The sequence below is a fragment of the Aspergillus luchuensis genome, chromosome 3 (genome assembly GCF_016861625.1).
Source record: "Aspergillus luchuensis IFO 4308 DNA, chromosome 3, nearly complete sequence".
NCBI classification, from domain to species: Eukaryota; Fungi; Ascomycota; class Eurotiomycetes; order Eurotiales; family Aspergillaceae; genus Aspergillus; species Aspergillus luchuensis.
The window spans coordinates 4,809,913-4,830,482 of NC_054851.1; the positions used below are offsets into that span (position 1 = coordinate 4,809,913).

General features: G+C 47.1%; 9 protein-coding genes across 9 annotated transcripts; 3 read left to right on the forward strand and 6 right to left on the reverse strand.

Annotated features, from left to right (window-relative positions):
• Positions 1 to 830: 830 nt before the first annotated feature.
• Positions 831 to 2,827, reverse strand: AKAW2_31628A (uncharacterized protein; the record flags this gene model as incomplete). The annotated part of the gene is made up of 5 exons (XM_041688274.1): positions 831 to 1,573; positions 1,644 to 1,978; positions 2,063 to 2,385; positions 2,457 to 2,533; positions 2,596 to 2,827. The coding sequence occupies 5 exons, from the start codon at positions 2,825 to 2,827 to the stop codon at positions 831 to 833; spliced, it is 1,710 nt and encodes a 569-aa protein (XP_041542075.1).
• Positions 2,828 to 3,674: 847 nt separating this feature from the next.
• Positions 3,675 to 3,923, reverse strand: AKAW2_31629A (uncharacterized protein; the record flags this gene model as incomplete). Its single annotated transcript, XM_041688275.1, has 1 exon — positions 3,675 to 3,923. One exon carries the CDS (start codon positions 3,921 to 3,923, stop codon positions 3,675 to 3,677), a length of 249 nt encoding a protein of 82 aa, XP_041542076.1.
• Positions 3,924 to 7,180: 3,257 nt separating this feature from the next.
• Positions 7,181 to 8,064, reverse strand: AKAW2_31630A (class I SAM-dependent methyltransferase; the record flags this gene model as incomplete). Its single annotated transcript, XM_041688276.1, has 2 exons — positions 7,181 to 7,870; positions 7,933 to 8,064. The coding sequence occupies 2 exons, from the start codon at positions 8,062 to 8,064 to the stop codon at positions 7,181 to 7,183; spliced, it is 822 nt and encodes a 273-aa protein (XP_041542077.1).
• A 250-nt stretch (positions 8,065 to 8,314) lies between these two features.
• Positions 8,315 to 9,202, reverse strand: AKAW2_31631A (uncharacterized protein; the record flags this gene model as incomplete). Its single annotated transcript, XM_041688277.1, has 1 exon — positions 8,315 to 9,202. The coding sequence occupies one exon, from the start codon at positions 9,200 to 9,202 to the stop codon at positions 8,315 to 8,317; it is 888 nt and encodes a 295-aa protein (XP_041542078.1).
• A 319-nt stretch (positions 9,203 to 9,521) lies between these two features.
• Positions 9,522 to 11,213, forward strand: AKAW2_31632S (putative isochorismatase family hydrolase; the record flags this gene model as incomplete). Its single annotated transcript, XM_041688278.1, has 1 exon — positions 9,522 to 11,213. The coding sequence occupies one exon, from the start codon at positions 9,522 to 9,524 to the stop codon at positions 11,211 to 11,213; it is 1,692 nt and encodes a 563-aa protein (XP_041542079.1).
• A 910-nt stretch (positions 11,214 to 12,123) lies between these two features.
• Positions 12,124 to 13,482, reverse strand: AKAW2_31633A (uncharacterized protein; the record flags this gene model as incomplete). The annotated part of the gene is made up of 1 exon (XM_041688280.1): positions 12,124 to 13,482. The coding sequence occupies one exon, from the start codon at positions 13,480 to 13,482 to the stop codon at positions 12,124 to 12,126; it is 1,359 nt and encodes a 452-aa protein (XP_041542080.1).
• Positions 13,483 to 17,035: 3,553 nt separating this feature from the next.
• Positions 17,036 to 18,301, forward strand: AKAW2_31634S (uncharacterized protein; the record flags this gene model as incomplete). Its single annotated transcript, XM_041688281.1, has 3 exons — positions 17,036 to 17,074; positions 17,132 to 17,195; positions 17,364 to 18,301. The coding sequence occupies 3 exons, from the start codon at positions 17,036 to 17,038 to the stop codon at positions 18,299 to 18,301; spliced, it is 1,041 nt and encodes a 346-aa protein (XP_041542081.1).
• A 252-nt stretch (positions 18,302 to 18,553) lies between these two features.
• AKAW2_31635S (uncharacterized protein) lies at positions 18,554 to 19,690 on the forward strand (the record flags this gene model as incomplete). Its single annotated transcript, XM_041688282.1, has 1 exon — positions 18,554 to 19,690. One exon carries the CDS (start codon positions 18,554 to 18,556, stop codon positions 19,688 to 19,690), a length of 1,137 nt encoding a protein of 378 aa, XP_041542082.1.
• A 245-nt stretch (positions 19,691 to 19,935) lies between these two features.
• AKAW2_31636A (uncharacterized protein) lies at positions 19,936 to 20,364 on the reverse strand (the record flags this gene model as incomplete). Its single annotated transcript, XM_041688283.1, has 1 exon — positions 19,936 to 20,364. One exon carries the CDS (start codon positions 20,362 to 20,364, stop codon positions 19,936 to 19,938), a length of 429 nt encoding a protein of 142 aa, XP_041542083.1.
• Positions 20,365 to 20,570: the final 206 nt, after the last annotated feature.

Sequence of the window (20,570 nt, forward strand, 5' to 3'; positions counted from 1 at the left end):
TATCCCCAAAATCTAGAGATCCATCTTATCTGTATTAGAAAGAAATCAATACTATAAGATCACTTGAATATTGGAATATAATAGTCTAGCATCCCATATATATAATTAGTATATATGATCCACAGCATAATATTTACTGTTGGTAAGGGCATGACTATTAATCCCTGTTGGACAGCGGCTATGTTGAAATAACCGAGTAATTTAGAAATATATTTATTACACACTATCAGATAATTTGGGGGGATAGCTAATATGATTACATTAGGTGTATAGTATTAGAAGCACTCTGCAGGTATGTAAAAATATAGCTAGAAAGCAAAGAATTGTTTATTTCCTGTCAGAATATTATCTGAGTTGTTATCTAGCTCGTTGCAGTTGGTTTTGGGATGGATAAATACAGTATATAGGAAGATCGTAATTTGTTTGGTCAAATTTTACTATATACGGATCTGTATCAATAAGATAGCTGGGCGCTGGATAAGTCAAGGAATCGAAAACTTTGATTAAATTGATGTAGCTATATATTAAGACATGCTATCAATTTTATTAATAAAATTCATGTGAAGGTTACCATACTCTGAGCTTTATCTCTACAGTTCGTTGAATGGTGTAATCCGGAGCTATTATCCCCCTTCTATCTATGATCGTCTTTCATCTCATTATATCAAAGGCAAGGCGTCGGTCTTTTCCTTTTAAAAGAATAACATATCAACTCCATCAAATAGAGAGCGTAGACCCCGCCAACCACCCCCGACCAGATTCATCCCGAACAAGCTCGCTTCCTCAGCGTGCAATTCACTCCTACTGACTCTACATAGGGGCCACTGGTTCTATAAGTAACCTAAGCACATCTTCAGAACGCTCTCGCTGTCTTCCTTGCTCCAAGGTCCGTCCGTCTCACCACTCCGCCAAGCCACATGCATATCAGGGCGTACCAAAACAGCAGATCTTTCCCACAGCTTCCGAGCCATGGTCTCCTGGGGCAAATGTATAAGAGTCAGCCTCTTAATAACCTGGGGGCTTGCTCTGTTGAACTCCTTTGCGTAGGCCCCATCAATCGTGAAGTCGACCAGAGTAAAATCGGGTCCAAGGCGGTCGTGAATAGACACTCCGTCGTTGAGTATGATGTTCGGCACTCGAGAGCCAGGCCATGTAGTCGCGACATAGTCCCGCTCACTACACCTTGGCTCGTTTATTGGGTTCTCTTCCAAGAGAATGATCGAAGAGCTGAGCCTGTACCCCATCTCAATCCCCAAACTCTTATTCTCCCCGTCGTTGGCATCGACATGGCATCGGATGCGTTCACGAAGTGCCTGTCCTTCAGGACTGTTACTGCGAACTTCTCCCTCGCTTGTCTGTCGAACCCAACCAGCATAGTCCATGTGAACTTGCGCATGCCGACCTGACATCGCAACATTACGCACGGCGACTGGTCGCCGCTCAGCCTCATACGATTCGAGTAGCCGTTCGCCGCCCTGGCCATTTAGAAACATGGCCAGCTTCCATCCAATATCATAGGCATCTCCAAGTCCAGTGTTCATGCCATATCCACCGAAAGGAATGTTCTGATGAGCTGTCGATGTGTCAGCAGTAAGAAAGCCCCTAGACCCTAGTGCAGTGCTATAGGTTATACACAGTCGTACCTGAGTCACCCGCTAGAAAGACGCGTTTTTTTTGTGAGCGGAATTGCTCTGCGACACCTAAGTTCGCCCTCCATATGCTACTAACCAATATTTTGTCAATTTTGATTGGCTGAGGCGGACCCGAGTCCCCAAGCGCAGCATAAACGGCTTGCTCAAGGTCAATATCGGCAATGTCCGTGTCAGGCGGAATGGGAGTGTGGATCGTCCAGGTATCTTTCTCGTCTTGACTGATCACCACACTCCCTTTCGACAGGAAGAGGTGCCAAAATTGACCTTGGCGGTGAATAACTTCAAGGTCTCTGGACTTTAGGTGAACTAGGAGTGTCGGCCCGGAGCTGCCGACAACAGATATGCACGTTAGCACAGCGGTATGTTACTTTGGGCGGCCACTGATCGGATCACGACTAGCGAATTCTTACATCGGAGACGTGTTAAGCTTTATTCCGGTGGAGGTTCGCACGCGACTACTGGCGCCATCACAGCCAACGACGTATTGGCTCTCGATAACGTGTTTCGCTCCCGTAACTATGTTGGTCACAGTCGATAGAACCTTTTCCGTCGACTCGGTCAGCGATTCGAATTTCATCCCAAAGTAGGAATCAATTAGCGGCTGCTCTTGGATAAGAGTCTTTAGCCAGGCTTCGAATATGGATTGAGAACATCGCTGATAGGGGTAGCGCGGCATCGTCCCGTCGCAATTACTCCGTATCTTCTCTGCCTGCTGATCTGGAGATGGTAGATCCTGAATCCAATAAGCATGTAAAAACGCTACATATAATATTCAGCCTGAAGACGAATAAAATGCTTTCATACCCATTTCGCCAGAGCTTGTCCCCCAGGAGATAGTCCAGTGCTAAAAATGCAGTGAAACGGAAACTGCGATGGTACACCTTGAAAGAGCGAAAATATCAGTTAAATCCTCAATCTGTAAGCGAAGCAAAAGGTCAGAAACCTTTCTCTCGTAGCCCATCCGCAAGCTCTAGACGTTGTAGCAGCTCCATTGATCGTGAGTTGGTGATATCCATCTTGGGCCATTTCGTAGTTTCCAGGTTGCGCTCCACAAGAACCGTTCGAATGCCCCGTTTTGCGAGCTGGAAGGCCGTTATCATTCCGATGGGTCCAGCGCCAACTACCAAGACAGGAGCCTCCACCTGGTGTGGCATATCGACGTTGGTCTTTGTCATGGTGAAATTGTGGGAATGGAGCCAGTGACTATGCTAGTATATTGCCTGACCCGACTGATTTACCTATCGATCGAGATTCCGCAGCTTTGGGGGAAAGCGTCAAAAATACAGCTATAAATAGAGCGTTTTGATAGGACGTAGTTAGAAGCACAGGGCGTTGCCAATAAGTAGTGTCGACTGGTCCGCTCCCTGTACTGGGGTATCCTAATTAGAGAAATCACCGTTCCCACCACGGACATCGGTTGCCTACTATATGACCAGTAAAGAGGGGGCGGGGAAAGTTCAAGCACCATTATAGACGTCAAATGAGCAGAGTACACCCAAAGCTCGGTGCCCAACAAGCGGGGGCGGGGGATGAGGGACCGCCATGGTCGAAATCGAATGAGGGAATAACCTCCAAGTGAAGATCGACACAAGTTTGGCGGGGTAGTAAATCGGAATACCTACAATTAAGGCCCCGCGTAAAGAGGAGCAGTGTGAGCTTCGGACGTCAACCCCCTTACTGATACCTTAGCTTTACCCGTATGTGACTGAAGTCTTGGAGAAGTCCCACAACTGGCGTCCCGTCGGCGGTCTCGGCTTCCCACATACACCCACAGCAGGTAAGTGCCACTATTGAGAGCAGAACAAATGCCTGCACGTAGTATGCAATCACGGTGGAATTGCTCGTTAACCGAATACTATTTATCTCTTGTATGGCGATATTTTGTCAATTGCATGTAAGTTTAGATGATGCTATCGAACGATACGTAACTGTCGTATACTTCCCCGGACTTCCTGTAAGGACTGTGGGCCTATTCCGCCCTAGAAACACATACACCAAGTTGGTAGTACTCACGGGTCCTGGCTAAAGATACTTCACCGTGTTATTCACCCTCGCCAGATCAATCCCCGCGGTGTATCCGGGACAATAATCGAGAGCGTTCTCCGTCGAGACATTTTTCGCATCCTTGCCTATGACGACAGTTAATTCGCCCGTAGTCGAGGTGAGATTGAGCATCACGCTGAATGGGGTAATTTCAAATGGCCAGATAGGTCGTCCGTGGATTTGGTGTAGACTGGAGGGTAGGTCGGGACACTCAACTATGCAGGCCATTTTATCAGTAGAATGGGTCCGTGTGCATTGGAAAGTGAGGGGCTTACACTGGTCTCCTTCGCGTGTTCTTTGTAGATAAGCCCGATACAGATAACCAGAGCAGTACCCGGGACAGGCGATAGAAGCCAACTTATTGTTCCTTGTGAGATTTGAGTGAGTGTGTTTGCAAGGCCAGCATAAAATACATCAGTCACAGTGTGAAGTTTGTCTGCCCAAAGCAACTTGTCAAAGGGAGTACCGTCGAGCTGCTGCACCGTATACTTATTACCATCAGTATTGATTAGTTCACCATAATAGATCTGATCGCCGACAGAGAATAGTAAAAGAAGAATATACTGAAACACAAAATTACTAACAAAGCAACAAAACAATAAAAAAAGAAGCGAACGAACGCGCGAATTGCAGTAAAAGAGTGAGTTAAATTAGTAGCTATCTAGATGCTCTAGCAAAATAAAGCAAGAAATCATTTATAAACAGCCTGAGCACCAGAAATGTGACTATACCTACCCCAGCAGTTACCTCAACAGAATATATCAAGCACAGGGATCTAAAGTATAATGGATTTCCATGACTTATATAATTATAGATAGACTTATCACGCATCTTGACACCGGCGGCAAGCAGGTGGGACTTATCAAACAATATAAAGATAATCACTGAATGACGGCACCGATGAGGCCTCAGCCGATATCACAATAGGCCTTTGCAACACTCAAGCTTTTACAACAGCAGAAGTCAGTCATTATTGCAGTCAGCCAAAGATGTCCCCATCTACAATTTGATTAAATCGCGGAGGCGCGCTGCTCGACACCGCGGCGATGGGGAAAAGACCTGGAGTCACAGTTCAACTGGCTGCAGAAGCGGAACATCAACACAGATAACCGTATAAATCTTAAGAAGCTGACATATATCCAATATAAATAGCTCAAGCTAGATGAAATATATCAGTTCATACTAGAATCTGGAATTCCAGCTGTGTACCAGGCCGATAAACAAATTTGATCCGGCAGAAGTTGACCCCAAATATTATATATATTATACGCAGAAGGCCCTTGGCAAGTTTCTAGAAAACATTTTTAAAGCAGCTCATCCAGTAAATAGCAAGCAACCAGACACTTCACAAGTAATATTTTATAGACCCCTATCACGCTAATAGACCCCAGAGCAGCTACCTTGCCCAGTGCTGCTCTTATACAAAAACCAGCAGATGCTCCAGGTGCTGGCTCCTTAATAATAATCACTGGTCCCAAAAAATATCTCTTTAATATAAACTATAATTACTATCCTATTCATCCTTCCCGCCAAGAGCCAGCACGGGAAAAAATCATTCTGATGTTCCTGAGCGAGAAGCCGCGCGTATGAATATTTAGATATCTTGAATTCAGGCCAGCTGCATTTTATTAGGGTGAATCCAATATCCCGGTCTAGAGAATATAGAGAGCTAAATCCGTACTTCAGCTGGGTTACTTCGGCCTTTCAACGCAGGTTTTCGAGTCTTAGTCCCAGTTCTATACCTCAACATTCAATATCATAATAACTGACTTTATCAATTGCTGAACATGGTCAGCGGATCCCCGTCACGGTATTCAAGCATCTGTATCTGAGAAAAGAGCCCATAGACCATGTATTCTTCCTCAGTGCCAATCTGAAAACACCGCACATCTGCCATTGCTCATTTGAGTCCCCTGACTACCATACACAGTAGCTAGGCCATGAGGGGCTGATCAAGAAGAGATATCGGCTGGCCTCGGGAGTGGGACATCATGTGCTGGGTTCTTAAAACTTCGATTACTGGTGGGATGCCTCGGGTAATATGGTCGAACTTCACGCCCATGGCGACTTAGTGGATACGGAGACGCCGATTGGATATGTCCCTGCGGGGCCACATTCGTTGGCAATTTGGGGCCCTGGACTACTCGCTACGTTTCTGGAGTGATGTATAATGGCAGATGAATTTTAAGAGAGGATTTACTTATCGGTGGTTGAGCATAAATAAGTTTGAATGTTTGGAATGAAACTGCAGCGTCAGCTAAAGCGGGCGCATAATGGCTTGTGGCAAATCTCTATATCCAGTCCACCCTTTCTAAGCCAATCTGCAAAGGCATGGTCGATCATGCTGGATTGGACTTGGCTCAACTGAGTATCGGAGATTCACTTTCTCTATGGCATTTACATTATTCTCTAGATTTGCCTGAGGCCTCTCGCTAGTGCGAATTTTTTGGGAAAAGAAGCTTTGACTCCCGAGTAAAACCAGAATATGGCGCCAGAAAGGGTTTCCAAACTTAAGGAGCACTCTAACTGGAAATAGTGGTAAAGGCAATTACTCAGTAATACACATCAGCCAGCTTTCTTCTCTCTCCCTCCTATTCCCTCCTACCCCCTCCTGTGGCACCCCAAAAATAGATGAAGGTAAAGGGTGTAGAAATACAGATTTGTCGACTACATTAGAATAGAATAAAATAAATCAATGATTATAAACTTCCAATGTAGACCTACCGGGATAATCGGTTGTATTCATGCCTACGGCTGTTTGGCGAGGGCCCGTTATCTGTTACTATATCTGTCATGCGGCGCAGGGGAAGAAGATCGAGGGCGCAACGAACAAAGTATAGTGCTTGAACAATTGCGGGTTGCCTGGGCATTGGCATAATCAATACAATACGACCGAGTACAGTGCGTGGGTAGTTTGCTCAAGTTGGAATCTAGTGACCCTTATCTTAAGTCATGTGTTCTGCCGGCATTCATGCTTAGATTGCTTCTTTTATTAAATAAAGAACCACAGTGTGGAGGTTTCCTCTTTCGGGACGAGCAACGAGAACATGTATTAATGCACCCAATCCTACCGTATGATGTCGTTATGGAGAAAAAAAAACCCATTTAAAAGAGCAGCTATCATTGTTAGCTATAACTATTATCGCCACAACCTCAACCTGCACAGCTGTGACTCTGGACGTTGTGGATACCCTCTTCACGGTTAGACTACTCTTCACCCCACCCAAGCGAGCGTATAGGAGGCCTATCAGCGATAGCCGTGGAGAATAAACTTTGGATGCATCACCCCGCAAGCGACCGACCTATTAAAGCCCATTATCGATCTTCTTCACTCATTGACAGCTGTCATACACTTATTGGCTTAATTCAATGAACTATGTGGATCTTTCTGGATTCTTTCCTGCAGCAGTTCAGCTGGGTGGAGAGACTTGTGAAGAAACAGGATGTGCAGGGGAATGATTTCCGCTCTTCATCGGAACATCACATCATCGCACCCGTGTCAAATAGAAATTTAACCCCTGATGGTCTGGTGGCATCCACTGGGTATCTTCGGTCTCCATACCCCAATCTACCAAATCCACCAACGTGGCTTCAACCTTCCACTCTGTCCCAGACTCCGCCGATACAAGCGCCCAGAGCTTCTGAAAACTCTCCAGATTATGGTAAAACATCATTCCCCAAGGCCGGATATATTCTCTCGCGGCACGACGCGACTGCTGATATCCGATAAGGATGGTACCTGGCCGGGACAGCTCAACAATCCGTTTTCCAGCGTCAATCTGCCCCTGCCAGGAAAAGAGATGGAGAAATTGCCCCGCGATCATGATGTCTATCTTTCCACGGAGGTTTTTCAGCTGCTCCGGTTCATGGGTGAGGAAGTGGGCGGGGATGAAGGAGACAGCCTTCATTCGATCGTCATCGTTGAACAGTTCGTAACCTAACTGCCACAACTCGGGACTGAGATCGAGGGCCCACATCTGAGACGGAGAGACGCCATTTGCGGCGAGCAGACGTAGATTCTGACCTAGCCCTGTGCCGAGATCGATGATGGTTGTGCTTGGTTGGAGGGCGCGATCGACGACAGCGGGGAATTGGGGGAATTTGGCAATGCCGGGGAGTAGAAACATCCACTGGCCTACGCAGGGGTATTTGCCGTATTGCCACGCTTTGTCGCGCTGTCATTGTTAATACGTGCAGTGTAGTGTTGACCGTCATGGAAACATTTAGGCAGACATACCACAGCGTGAAGATGGGCGTCAAGCTGACCCTCGCTTACACCGCTCCATTGAGAGAAAATGTCCCGCATGGGCTGGCTGAGGCGAGGGCCAATATCTGTTTTGTACCAGACTGATGTGTCGATCTCGGCCATACTGTTTAAGTTTTTTTTTCGGGTTCATAAGAGCGCTATGGACACAAATGGTGCTCTAAGGATATCGAAGATGGAGATGAAATTGCCCCTCTTTGGGAAGAGGTCAAAGCCAGCTATGTATACTAAGAAGCACTTATCACGTGCCATAAGCACAATTGGAAAAGACACGCAAGCCGTTCTAGCATTATATATCTGGATTCATTGATCTAGCTAGCAGGGTAGAAGGATTCGTTATGGAGCAGACACCATCCTAGAGCGACGATTTCTTCTGAGCCACACAGACCACCCTTGGCATAGACAAGTGGAACCCCCTTCGCGATTCTTCAGCCAGCCCAAAAATCATGTCATAGATACGAGACGCCTCCTCCACCTTTCCCGCAGACTTCAGCCGAGCTGCAAATTCCTCTAGCACGAGTATATACTGGTCTCCATTCGCCTTGCAGAGTTCCGGCCGATCGATAAAATGAAACAGATCGGCATTGACGAACCCACCATGTCCATCCATCAACGATTGTGGTAGATCCAGCACCCAATCATTACGTCCGTTGGACTGGGCAAATTGCACGAATGCATCGCACGCTGGGCTGGCCTGGTTGCTTAGCTGTGCAGTGGGGGGCTTGGCCACGATCGTGTCAGGATAGTTCAGGTCGTCCCACTGGATGTATCCACCTGGCTTCAGGAGCTGGAAAACTTTATCGATGATGGGGAGAGGGTTGCTCTCCTGCACGACCAGGACGAGAAGGAGTAGGTGGACGACGTCGTACTTTCCGCGCAGGTCCTCAGGGACTTCGTCAAAGATGTTCCATTGGCGAAGACTGATGGAGGGCGTCACCCATTCTGGTAGAGGCGCATTCTTCAGGTCCACGTCTAGACCGTCCAGCTGCAGAGTGTATGGCGCCATGGCTGGGTCCCGCATAAGATCGCAAAGCCAGATTGCGGTGCCCGTGGCTAGATCGGCGATTCTGACAGTCTCACCGGCAGGGCCGAGGTCGATGGAGGGGTGGAGGTTGAATTGGAGTGATTCTTTCCACAGGTAGAATTGGAAATTGAGGCGTGAAGCTGCTGTGTAGTTACGATCCAGCATGTAGTCGAGTTCGTTGCCCATATTGAAGCCGGAGTTGATAGTTTCAGGTTCCATTGTCAGCGAAGTGTAACTGGTAAGGCACAGATGCAAAATGGACTCAAGTGGTGGACCTGAGACTGCATGGGATCATCCGATTTATACATTTCGTTTACAGGTCACTGGGAATCCACTCGAATACGTAGCAACCTCAACTACTTCAGCTCATGTCTCCGGCAGATAGGTATGTGTTGGCATCGATCCACCCAGCTGGAGATCTGTGGCGTAGCTGAGGACACATTCCCTCAAGATACACAGGTTTTCTGTCTATAAATACTCGTATTGCAAGGGTTCAATACTCCTCTATCATCAAGAACCATTCTCTTCATCCCTCAACATGACTATCCAAACTGTTCGACTTGGCCTTGCCGTTGGCCATGGCACCGGCCGTGAATTGGTCGCCGTCTTTGAACGGGTCATTCAGACACTCGCCAAACAATATTCGGTCAATTTTGAATTTGTTCGCTCTTCTTCTACCTACCACTCCTATCACACCCTCACTGTCTCCGGCGAGGACAAAAACTTGATCACGCACATTGCAGATGAAACCACCAAGGATGCAATTGACTATCAGCATTTCTGTGAGAATGCTGCTGCCGCTGGCATTGCGGCAATCTTCCGCACCGCCATCCACGCCCAATCTCTCTACCTGGTTCGGCAACACCTCCAAGCGGCGAAGGTGGAGCACTTTAGCCTCGGAGAGGGCAACGCCCTTCTCATGGTTCGCGATGAAGCACAGGGCTTCTACGCTGGCGATAACGCATACAGCGCCGACCAGCTGAGCATCACACGAACCACCAGCTTCAGTAAGCCCGTTTTCGACCGCATCATCCGCTTTGCACTCGACAGGGCGGCCGAAAACTGGGGTCCGGACAACGTCCCCAAGAAGGTGACCATGGCGTACAAGTTCCACCTTTTTGACGGCGTGTTCCAAGCCTGGGAACCCCAATGGAAAGCCCAATTTGGCATCGAGTTCAATTTTGTTCAGCCTGACACGCTCAATCGCAGCTTAATGGCAAATGGAGTCCAGGGCCGCTGCATCATCATTGCAGGAAACGAATACGCAGATATCATCCAGCCCATCTTTCTCAACTGGTTCGGTCAATCGACTCCCGAGACCATGTACGCTGAGAACGTCTACCTGCGCCCAGACGTGAACGGCCTCAGCGAGTACCAAACTGTCCATGGGTCCGCCGATGCCATCGCTGATAAGGGCCTTGTCAACCCATTTGCTACCATTCGTGCCGCAGCCGCGATCCTGGAGCGACACGCTGGGGGCAAAGGTATCCAGAAGCTGACAGAGCAAGCTATTCAAAACCTCCTCCAGCGCAAACTCACTACCCCCGACCAAGGCGGTTCATTGAAGACAGAGGAAACAGTCGATTACTTCCTCCAAGCCATCACAAATCCCACACGATCTATCGCATCTACCGCCACCGCCTCAGGTGACCTCCAAGCCTTCCTTGGCCTGAAATCTGCCCTGGTAGTCATCGACTTCCAGAACGATTTCATATCCGGAAACCCCAGTCCTGCTATGGCAGGCGTCGTCAACAACGTCCCTCGCGCGATCGATTTCGCCCGTGCAAACAACCGCCCCGTCAGTTTTGTTCGATTCCTCGGAAACACCACCTACCAAAGCCCCAGCTGGCAGCACCGGGACGCCGTTCTCCAGAAACCCGAAAAATGTGTCGAGGGGACGTGGGGTGCGGAGGTTGGTCCTGGGGTGACGATTCAGCCTGGCGAACGCATCTTTGATAAGAAAGCATTGCTGGATCCGTTCTTGGTTCCAGAGTTCACGGCACATTTGGAAGAACAGGGCTTTGAGCATCTTGTTCTCGCGGGCTTGTTCTCAGATGTTTGTATTGATTCAACTGCGAGAACCGCGTTCCAGAAGGGGTTGAGGGTTACGGTTCTGGAGGATTGCACAACCGCTCTTCATTCGAAGCAGGCTGATCACTTGCAGTTTATGACCAAGCTCTACGGAGCTAGAGTGTCGAAGCTGACGGAGCTAGTTGGGATGGCTGTGTGATAATATTTTGTTTTCTTTACTTTGTGTGGAAGAAACATGTGTCATACAATTAGAAAGCCATCGTTTACAACGTCTTAAACCATCAATATATAAAGAAGAAAGTAGTTTCGACTCAAGGAAGTGCATAACTCACTGACTATCATAGGGACCTGGGGTCGCACCTATAGAGGCTAGAGTAGCAAAGAGCGAGGTCAGGCCAGGTCATACCTGCTGCCAGGTTAACAGCCCTTAACAGCCCGATTAAATTTGGTTTTGTATTCAGAATAAAAAATCATGATTAGGAAGCTACCATATATATCCCCCCCAAATCCTACTTGTACCCTTGCCTTAACCTTAAAGCTTTGGTATGTAGTCAAGATTTTGAGAGTCTTTTAGCACCCGACATATATCTGTTTTACAGTATTGATATTTCTAAAAACCGTGAGAGTATAAATAAAAGATATTATGTCGGCGCACTAACTGGTAGACCAAAAACAATATATCACATCTAGTCAGACTAGCGATGGAGAGATTACTGTCCCAACATTTTATATAAAGGTTGTTGAAAAGCCTGTGGAGTGCCTTATTAATGTGTTCTTAGAAATTGATAAACATATTTAATCAGTTTAAAGAAATTGTAACTGTATAGTTAAAATGTTTATAATTTACGAACTCAAAAAATTGCCTTCTAGTACTTAGTCGGGAGTAATCAATCATAAGCCTGATACTACACAGTATTGTCCTACAACTCTAAAGAATCCAAAGATATGAATTAATAAGCATATGAAGATTATAAAGTGTATATTCACTACTAGTAAGTCTAATTTAATATCTAGAAATGAATTCAATATTCACACCTGCATATCTGAAAGGGATGAGTCTATTGTAATCATCACTAATGCTTCAACATATCCTCGCTTATCCAACAAACCTAGAACTCTAAAATTGCCGACCGTCTTCCAGGGTCCTCCACTGGCACAGGTCCAGGTGGGTACATAATAAGTGACCTCATCCCCTCCCGGTTGAAGCTCAGACCGCTGGTCCCGGGGAGTCGGCAAGGTGCACGACTCAAAGGATTGCACATCTCCATTTGAAGCTGCATGATCCATTGTTTGAGGGCTATACTCGCTTTATCGGCATCAAAATAGAAAGCTATCGATTGGCCACCAGTTGGATCAGTATAAAAATCGTGCGGATCGATAGAAGGCTGTGCACTTGAATCCGGTTGTGCATCCGGCTGCCCACGTTCCATATATAAGTCATCCTGCAACTTCATCTCTCTCCCACGGTAACCGAGTTTAGACAACTGGACAAATTGCAACTCTAGGTCATCTGCAATAAACTGAAAGCTCCGCATCCAGAGCGTCTTTATCTCATTTATCACTTCAATGGAAAATGAAGAGCCCCAACTACTTCTCTCTTCAGTGATCGGGCCTGGATCTCGTGCTGCGATAATCGCATCCGTCAAGCTGATCATATTCATACTCAGCCGTTTCAACGTCGGCGCTGCTGTCTGAAGAAATTGCCTGAGCGTATCCACGGTCACCTCAATAGAGTGGAGATGGATTTCCTCTAACTGGGAAAACCGGATCTTTCTGGAGAGATCCTCAAAGTACAGGGGGGATAATTCTTCCCAGGGGTTCCATTGAGCAAATGCCAGTATCTGCAATTTAGGTGCAACTGTGACCAGAATATTGAGAAGACGTTTGAAGGTCTCTTCCTCGAAGTTATCTTGCTCGTGATCCTTAATGCGGATACACATATGCAGAGCCGTCAGATCGCTCAATAGTGGCAATAGTAATTCATATCTTGACTCCGGCAATTTCAAGGACCCCAAATTCATCCCGCAAGCGTAATTGCCGCACGTATGGAGGGATCGGATCTTTCGGTTGGATTTGATTATGGCTTGAAACACCTGTGAGATTGCCAAACCAAAAGGCGTGGACAACATATCCTTGCGAAAACTTGCGAATGTTAAATGACCAAGTACATCATCGCTGTTGAACTTCTTAAATTCCCGTAAGCCAAGGCAGCGAAATGAACGATAGTTTGCTTTCATCAGGAGGAATTCAAGGGGGTAAGAGCGCAATGCGATCGTGGTGGCGTTTTTGAGGCGTGGGAGGCATGTCTCCAGAACCCCATGAAGTTCCGAGTCAAGGATAGCACGGTGCTCTGCTAATATACCTTCGTAAGCAGCAAATAGAGCGTCAAGCTCAGCCTCAGCATTGGTGGATGTTGGATTCTCCTTTTCGCCACGCATCATTCTTAGAATTTTTCTCTGTTTCCTCATTGACAAACCCGAACTTTTGAAATTCTCCTTATCCCTTTGTGGCCAACCCTCAAACAAATTGGGAATGATCCAAATTTCTTCAACCCAATCCCGAAGAGTTTCACTGGCTGCAATCTCCTCCAGATGGTCAAGGCTATCACGAGTGAGAAGAAGTGAGAGACTTCTGAAGTAGCGCGTCGCATAGGCTTCCAGTGTATTGGCATATATTTGGTGACATGTAATCCTGAGCGCACCCCACTCTTGAGGTTCTAGATGCTCACAAATGCAAGTCAAGATTTCCAGAGGCAGGCTTAAGATAGACATCTTGCACCGGTTTAGTTCGGCCGCACCAAAATATGCGGTAATCGTAACCTTGGATCATAAATCACCTGAACTGTGAGGGTTGGCGTGGGAAGGGGCTTGTAGGAAGGTTGTTCGGCGGAGAGTCAATTCCGGGAGATGCTTAAGGACCGGAAATCCCTCCAGTCCGTAGCAACATTTAGGTTTCATTGGGACTTCGGGCGCATCGGGAGCTGACGGGCGCGCTACATATACTATAGGTTAGCCTAGGCTAGCCTACCACTAAGGGCTCAACCACACTGAACCAGCGAGAGAAATAAGATTGCTCAACTCAAGTGCTAGTCCATTTTCTATACCCACAATGTCATTAATAGTTCCAAAATTATTTGCAAGTTGTGACTTAATTATACGCCGGCACCATAGTGAGAGTGCCACATAGTAGGTACCATACTTCCTTGACTATTTGACAGTTGGTGGCAAAGTCTTCGTAGTTGAAGCTATATCTGAAGCGTGATCCAGAATGTCGTACAGCGCCCCATCCAGCATGAAAGGTGGCCGGAGTCGCGCTTCCCATAGTTTTTGAGCTATAGTACTACCAAGTCCAAGCAAAATGGACTAATTTCCAGTATTATGATAAGCAAACTTTGTCGCACGTGTACCGAGCGCATAGGGATCGAACGCCAAGGCAAGGCAGTCCATCATAAGATTATCGTGTGAGTGGATAAATAGCATCTATCATTATGTACAAGGTCAAAGGCAGAACAACAAGGTTATCCTGAAATGGTACTCACAACTATGATCCACAATCATGTTTTGTCCGCCTACCACAGTGTTTCCGCTCTGATCCCACCTGGTCACTACAGTAAAACACGGTTATAAGCAATACCTGATATAGGGAATCCTCCATTTAGAATGACCAAATCACTGGTCTGAATTGTTTTTTTTTAAAAAACAAATTAAATAACACTTAAATATTAGATAATGACTTATATTTTTCTTACCTTCTATACAAATTTGCTATTATCAAAGTAAGGTAAGTTTGCATAGCTAATTATATCTTAAAGTTATCAGTTAAATATCATAAATATAAAGATGTATAGGGTAGTACATGTAAATTATATTAAAACACATGATTTTAGCTAACTGGTCATTTTTTTCTAGGTAACTAATTAATTTTAGGCGATTTTACATACATTTTAATATAAGAAATTATCTAGTATAAGCAATTTGAGAGCTGGTCTCAATCAATTGCCTCATATCCGTGCTTTACTGTATTTATAACGTAACCAACGGCTAAGCGACCCACACGGTCAGTCGGCCATCTGGTTATCCCATATAAGAGATGTCTTTTTGAATCTTTTATATCTCGACTGATACTGAATCTAATTAGTTATAACTTTATATATAGATAAAATACAGCAGAATAAATAATATACAATGTTTCCAGATTTTAAGAATTTCTCTTATATAAAAAAAACTGATATATCTGAAATTACAGATAAATTACAGATTTTGTAATATGATAAGAGATACCGAAGGAGGTAAGCCCTTCCAACCCACTGGTATCGAAACACATCGCACCTGTCGCAAAAGTTGTGGGGGATATGGGATAGTACTTGTTCACCTCCAATGTAGCTCGCTCAGTCTCCTAACACTTCTTCAACTGACGTGTGGGGTGTTACATACTCGCCGGTGCTATCGAGCATAAAAGTGTTCCAAGGAAAGGGTTCTCCAGAATCACTACAGAATAGATTTGCTGGAGATGTCCAAGCCTGGTACACGCCATTATTAGTGATAACGTCTTGGAGGCGTTGAATGTGTTCTATCCCAGGTAAGTGCATGGTAAGTGACGACTATGTCAATAGCTCCTTATTAAACTAAAATCAGTAATCTTTGATTGTCCAGATCACTGAGCATGTTCTTCAATTGTGGTAGAATCACTTGTGAGGATAGAAAGCCTGTAAATTAGATAAGACATTAGCTACTAAATCATATAGATTTAAGTGAATATAAGAAAGATAGACTATATTTAGGGAATAGACTAACTCCCAAAAAATTGATAGTCCAATAATAAGAGGCCACTGCCTTATACTTATCCTAATAAGTTACAGTTACTATTGATAATCTGATAACTTAATTATGTATTCTAGTATTTTATTCTGCTGGCCCCAACCACGATAGCCTAGCTATCCTATCACATCAAAGTACACTGTAAGAATTTGAGTATATTTAACAGGGTTAAATCCGCGTTGTTTGGCTTTCTTATTTTACTACTGGATTGCTTGACGAGACATGCCAGTAATAGCTTCAATCTGACTAGTAGGAACACCATGGTAGCGCAAGGTAAGCGCTTGAACGCTTACACAAACTCACACAATATACCTTGAGTTGCCGCTGGCACGTCGCACTGGAATCCAGCCAAGCGAAAAAACTTGCCGACAATTTCCACTGCACCAACGAAAAATTGACACTCGATATCTGCGCTTGAAATGCAGATAACAGGCAGGCAGGCACGTAAGCATCGAAGTGTTGAATGAATTGCATCCAATTAAGATAAAAGCCAGTTTACATAGCTTCATATTACTTTTTGCTGTAAAGATGCTCCATTGCCTCGTGATGAGGCCTCCGTAGCAGTCTATTTAAATGAGTATGGGATACGATGCAGAAAGCGCAGAGCAAAAGGGATCCTGATTCGATCGGTAGCAATTTCCGTTGTTCTAGATACATGGAAGAAAGCAGAGGAAAAAGACAAAGCACGGATCGGAGGGGGGTGGGAGGCGTTCTTCCAAACGGGAAGGAACGCTACAGAATGTGATGGATCGATTGGTAAGGGTCTGTGAGGAAACCGCCAAGCCTGCTAGCGCATGCTAATGACTTTAGGAGCATACCTCCGTAGATAACTAGGTTACATCGAATGCGGACGAAGTCTCATGTTGCAGGGCAGCAGTCAAGACATGAGCCTTCCAATAATGGAATCGAAAAGAAAAAGCCAGCCAATAACCGTCCTGGCCAAGAGCACGTCAACTCGGACTGTCTCTTCTAGCCCTTACGACAAATGGCCATTATTTTTAGCATGCGAGGTCACCACCCTATTTTAAACATACTGTGTCGCCCACTACCCGTTGCTCATGACAGTTTCGTTAGTAACCTTGGTCTCTCAGTTCCCTTACCGAACGTTTAAGGTCTCAACCACCAAGTTTGGCAGGCGTTGCAGTGTTCAAAACCACTGTACAATACATTTGAAAAGATAGCCGATCCGTGAGCAGGGTGGACCATGCAGCACACAGACTTGATGCGGCCCGACGAAGATTGGGTAAAATCGTCCGATGAACCGCTGACTTTAGACATACCGGTACTGACACGATACGAGAGGCAACTAGCAGACGCCTCGGAAAGAAGAAAGATCCAAAATCGCATCGCACAGCGTGCATATCGTATGTCTACCCTTGTTACTTGTACCTGCGATCCAATGGAGAGATTTATATTGCATGGGAGCTTGACCATCAGATAGAACATATCTACCATAATGACCTGACGCCTGACCTTGCCTACCTCAAACTACCTTTGGAAGATATGCCGATGCTAAGTGTAACGATGCATAGGACGGAACATGCGCGACCGATTAAACAAGATCGAGCAACTCACGAAACAGCTAAGAGCGTACGAGGAGCTCAACCTAGGGCTTCACATCGCACGGAACGGAGAGAGCACATCCGTATATCAGCAGCAACAGCATCAGAGCAGCAGTAGCAGTCCCTCAACACTGCAGGTGCCACTGCCGCACGAAAACCGAGGGAGGAGCAGTGGAGGCTGCTCCCCTCCATCCGAGTGGGAAGCTATGAGTACGCCATCAGAAGCAGAACCACAACCACAAGGACCAAGTGAAAGCAGGGAACAGTATATACCGGTACCACTCTCAGTTCCAAGAAGCACGCGATTCAACTACATGAGCCAGCAAGAATGTGTAGCTTCAGCGGAGTATCCACAGCGACCAATCTCGGCAACCAACCTAAGAACATCTGTACCTGCGTTTACATGGCAGCCGCAGCAGATAGAGAACAGGTCGCGAACCAGGACAAATAGACAGAGAAAGGAAACAGGTGCAGAGCCTCTAACACCAGCGTCAAGTCTCCACCTCCCCATAGGAGCAGAGATGGAGATGGATAGGGACGGGAACGGGATAGCCAAGTCCGATGCAGCAGGGGTACCCGTACTGCCACTGAGCGCAGCTGAACTTTCTCCCATGGCAGACGAGCATTTTGCACCGGAGATAGGGGACTGGACCGCTGAGAGTCAGAGTCAGAGTCTGAAACGGACTCCGTTGCTGCACATGGCGGTTGCGGGGAATCATCTGGATACGGTCAAGGTGCTGCTGCAGGATGAAAGGGTCCTGATTGATGAGGAGGACAGCGAGGGTTTCACGGCTGTGCAGCGGGCTGTTATGCACGGCCGGTCGAAGATTGTTAAGCTGCTGCTTGAGCATCAGGCTAAGACGGACCCGGGCCCCGGGTCCGGTAGGGGAGTCGATTCACCTTTGTAGACTGGTTCAGCACAAGTCGAAGTTGCCAAGAGAAGCAGAAGGGGTAGAAGAACTAGGGAAGTACAAGCACAAGTACAAGTACGAATACGTCCGTATAACGCAACTCTTCCGCTGGCGCTTACACCTAACACCGTAGCTGCTTACTAGATGATAGTCAGCTGTAAAACAAGGAGAAAAGTAAGCAAATTCCAAATTGAATGGTTCGACAATCATAGGTATCACAACGTCAACACAACCAACATAAACCAAACCATGCCGCCCACCCTCATCTTCCTTACCGGCGCAACAGGCCTAATCGGCTTCCGCATACTAGTTCTCTGCCTGCAACATGGCTACCGAGTCCGCGTCGCCCTGCGCACCCTCAGCGCCAAACACCGCATCCTCAATACGCCATCCATAAAATCCCTCTCCACAACCAATCCCGCCCTCACAACCACCCACCTAACCTTCACCGAAATCCCCGATCTAACCATGCCCTCCGCCTTCTACCCAGGTCGCGCCCTACAAGACGTAACAGACATCATCCACGCCGCCGCCCCAATCGCCTCCGCAGACCCCGCATCCATCGGCCAGAACCTAGAAGCGCACTACATCCACCCCACAATCAACACCTGTCTGAACCTCCTCTCCTCCGCACGCGCCCAATGCAGCGTCAAACGCCTCATCCTGACATCCTCGCTCGCCGCCCTAATTGACCACACAGAAGATACAGAGGACACGGTGCACGCGGCCACCACGCGCGCAGTCAATGTTCAGGCCCCGCCGTACTCTTCGCCATCGGAGGCTTATACCGCTGCCAAGGTTGGCGCGCTGAAGAGGGTCGAGGACTGGGCGAGATGGGAGAAACCGGCGTTTGATGTCGTGCATCTTGCGCCCGGGCATGTGTTTGGGGTGAATGAGCTTGTTGATGACCCGCGGGAGTTGCTGGGTGCTGGGTCGAATCGGATTATACTTAGGGCTGTTGTTGAGTCTGGATGTAGATTTGAATCATCCCTTCAGATTCAGACGCAGACAGCGCCAGCGCCAGCGCCAGAACCAGGGGTTACAGTGCACCTAGACGACGTGGCGGAAGCGCACGTGCGCACGCTGAACCCATCCATCCCGGGAAACAGACTGTACATTCTGAGCTCGGGCACGGAAATGGGGACGCAGTTGGATGAGTGTTTTGGGGTTGTGGCGCGGTGGTTCCCAGAGGCTGTTGAGAGGCGAGTCTTGCGGGGGAAGGGGAGTCTGCCGTCGTCGGTATTTAGGGTTGATGCGCAGGAGTCGGCGAAGATTCTGGGAATGGAGTTTAGGGGGTTTGAGGAGCAGGTGAGGGATGTGGTTGCTTATTACCTTTTGTGTTTGGAGCGGAGGGGTGGGGAATGCACTGCGGGGATAGGTGGGTAGGAAGGTAGGGTATTAGGGGGTTGATAAGGTTATGGTTAGTTTGTGCGTTGTGTTGGTGTGTTATAGTATCCTAGTATATGGCTGCAGATTTATCGAGGTAGACTTCTTGTTTTATTGGAGATTATGCACAGGGCTCTTTTCGAACTGTCTGCCCTAGTCAAGATACATCTCAATGCAGAGTAGAGCCCCACCTACTCAGTTAAGATCAAAACCGAGACCAGATCGTCGAAGACCACTCCCATGGCCTACGAACCCTCCGGCACCTTCCACCCCTGCCTCCCAACATCCTCCTTCTCCAACGAATTCTGCCTCGTAAGCAACGAAAGTGCTGCCGCCAATCCTGCAATTGCCGCCAAAACCACCCAGATAATATGGAACGCATCCTCATAAGCATCTGTCACCACCCGTATCACGTCTGCATCCACATCGTGAATTTCCCTCATCCGCGGAATGAACCCTACCGACTGGCTTGCATCGCGCAGCACGGAAATGGACTCGGGCAACTCGGCTCCGGTCCCGGTCAGTGGCGACATTCCGCGCTCGAACATGGAATTGAACACTGTCGAGCAGATCGCCAGGCCAAGCAAGGATCCCACGAACCGTGCTGTCACCAGCATTCCCGCTGCGAGACCCTCGTCGTTGACGTTTCGCACGCTCGCGAGGACAGTGATCATTGTCGCGACGAAAGTCGTACCAAGTCCGGCGCCTAGGATTGCTTGGAAAGCGTAGACTTGTGCGCGGGTGGAATCTATTAGTTTATTATTAGGGTTTGTTTATTAGGGTTTTTAGGGTTTTAGGGTTTTTAGGGTTTTAGGGTTTTAGGGTTTTAGGGTTTTAGGGTTTTAGGGTTTTATTAGGGTTTTATTAGGGTTTTAGGGTT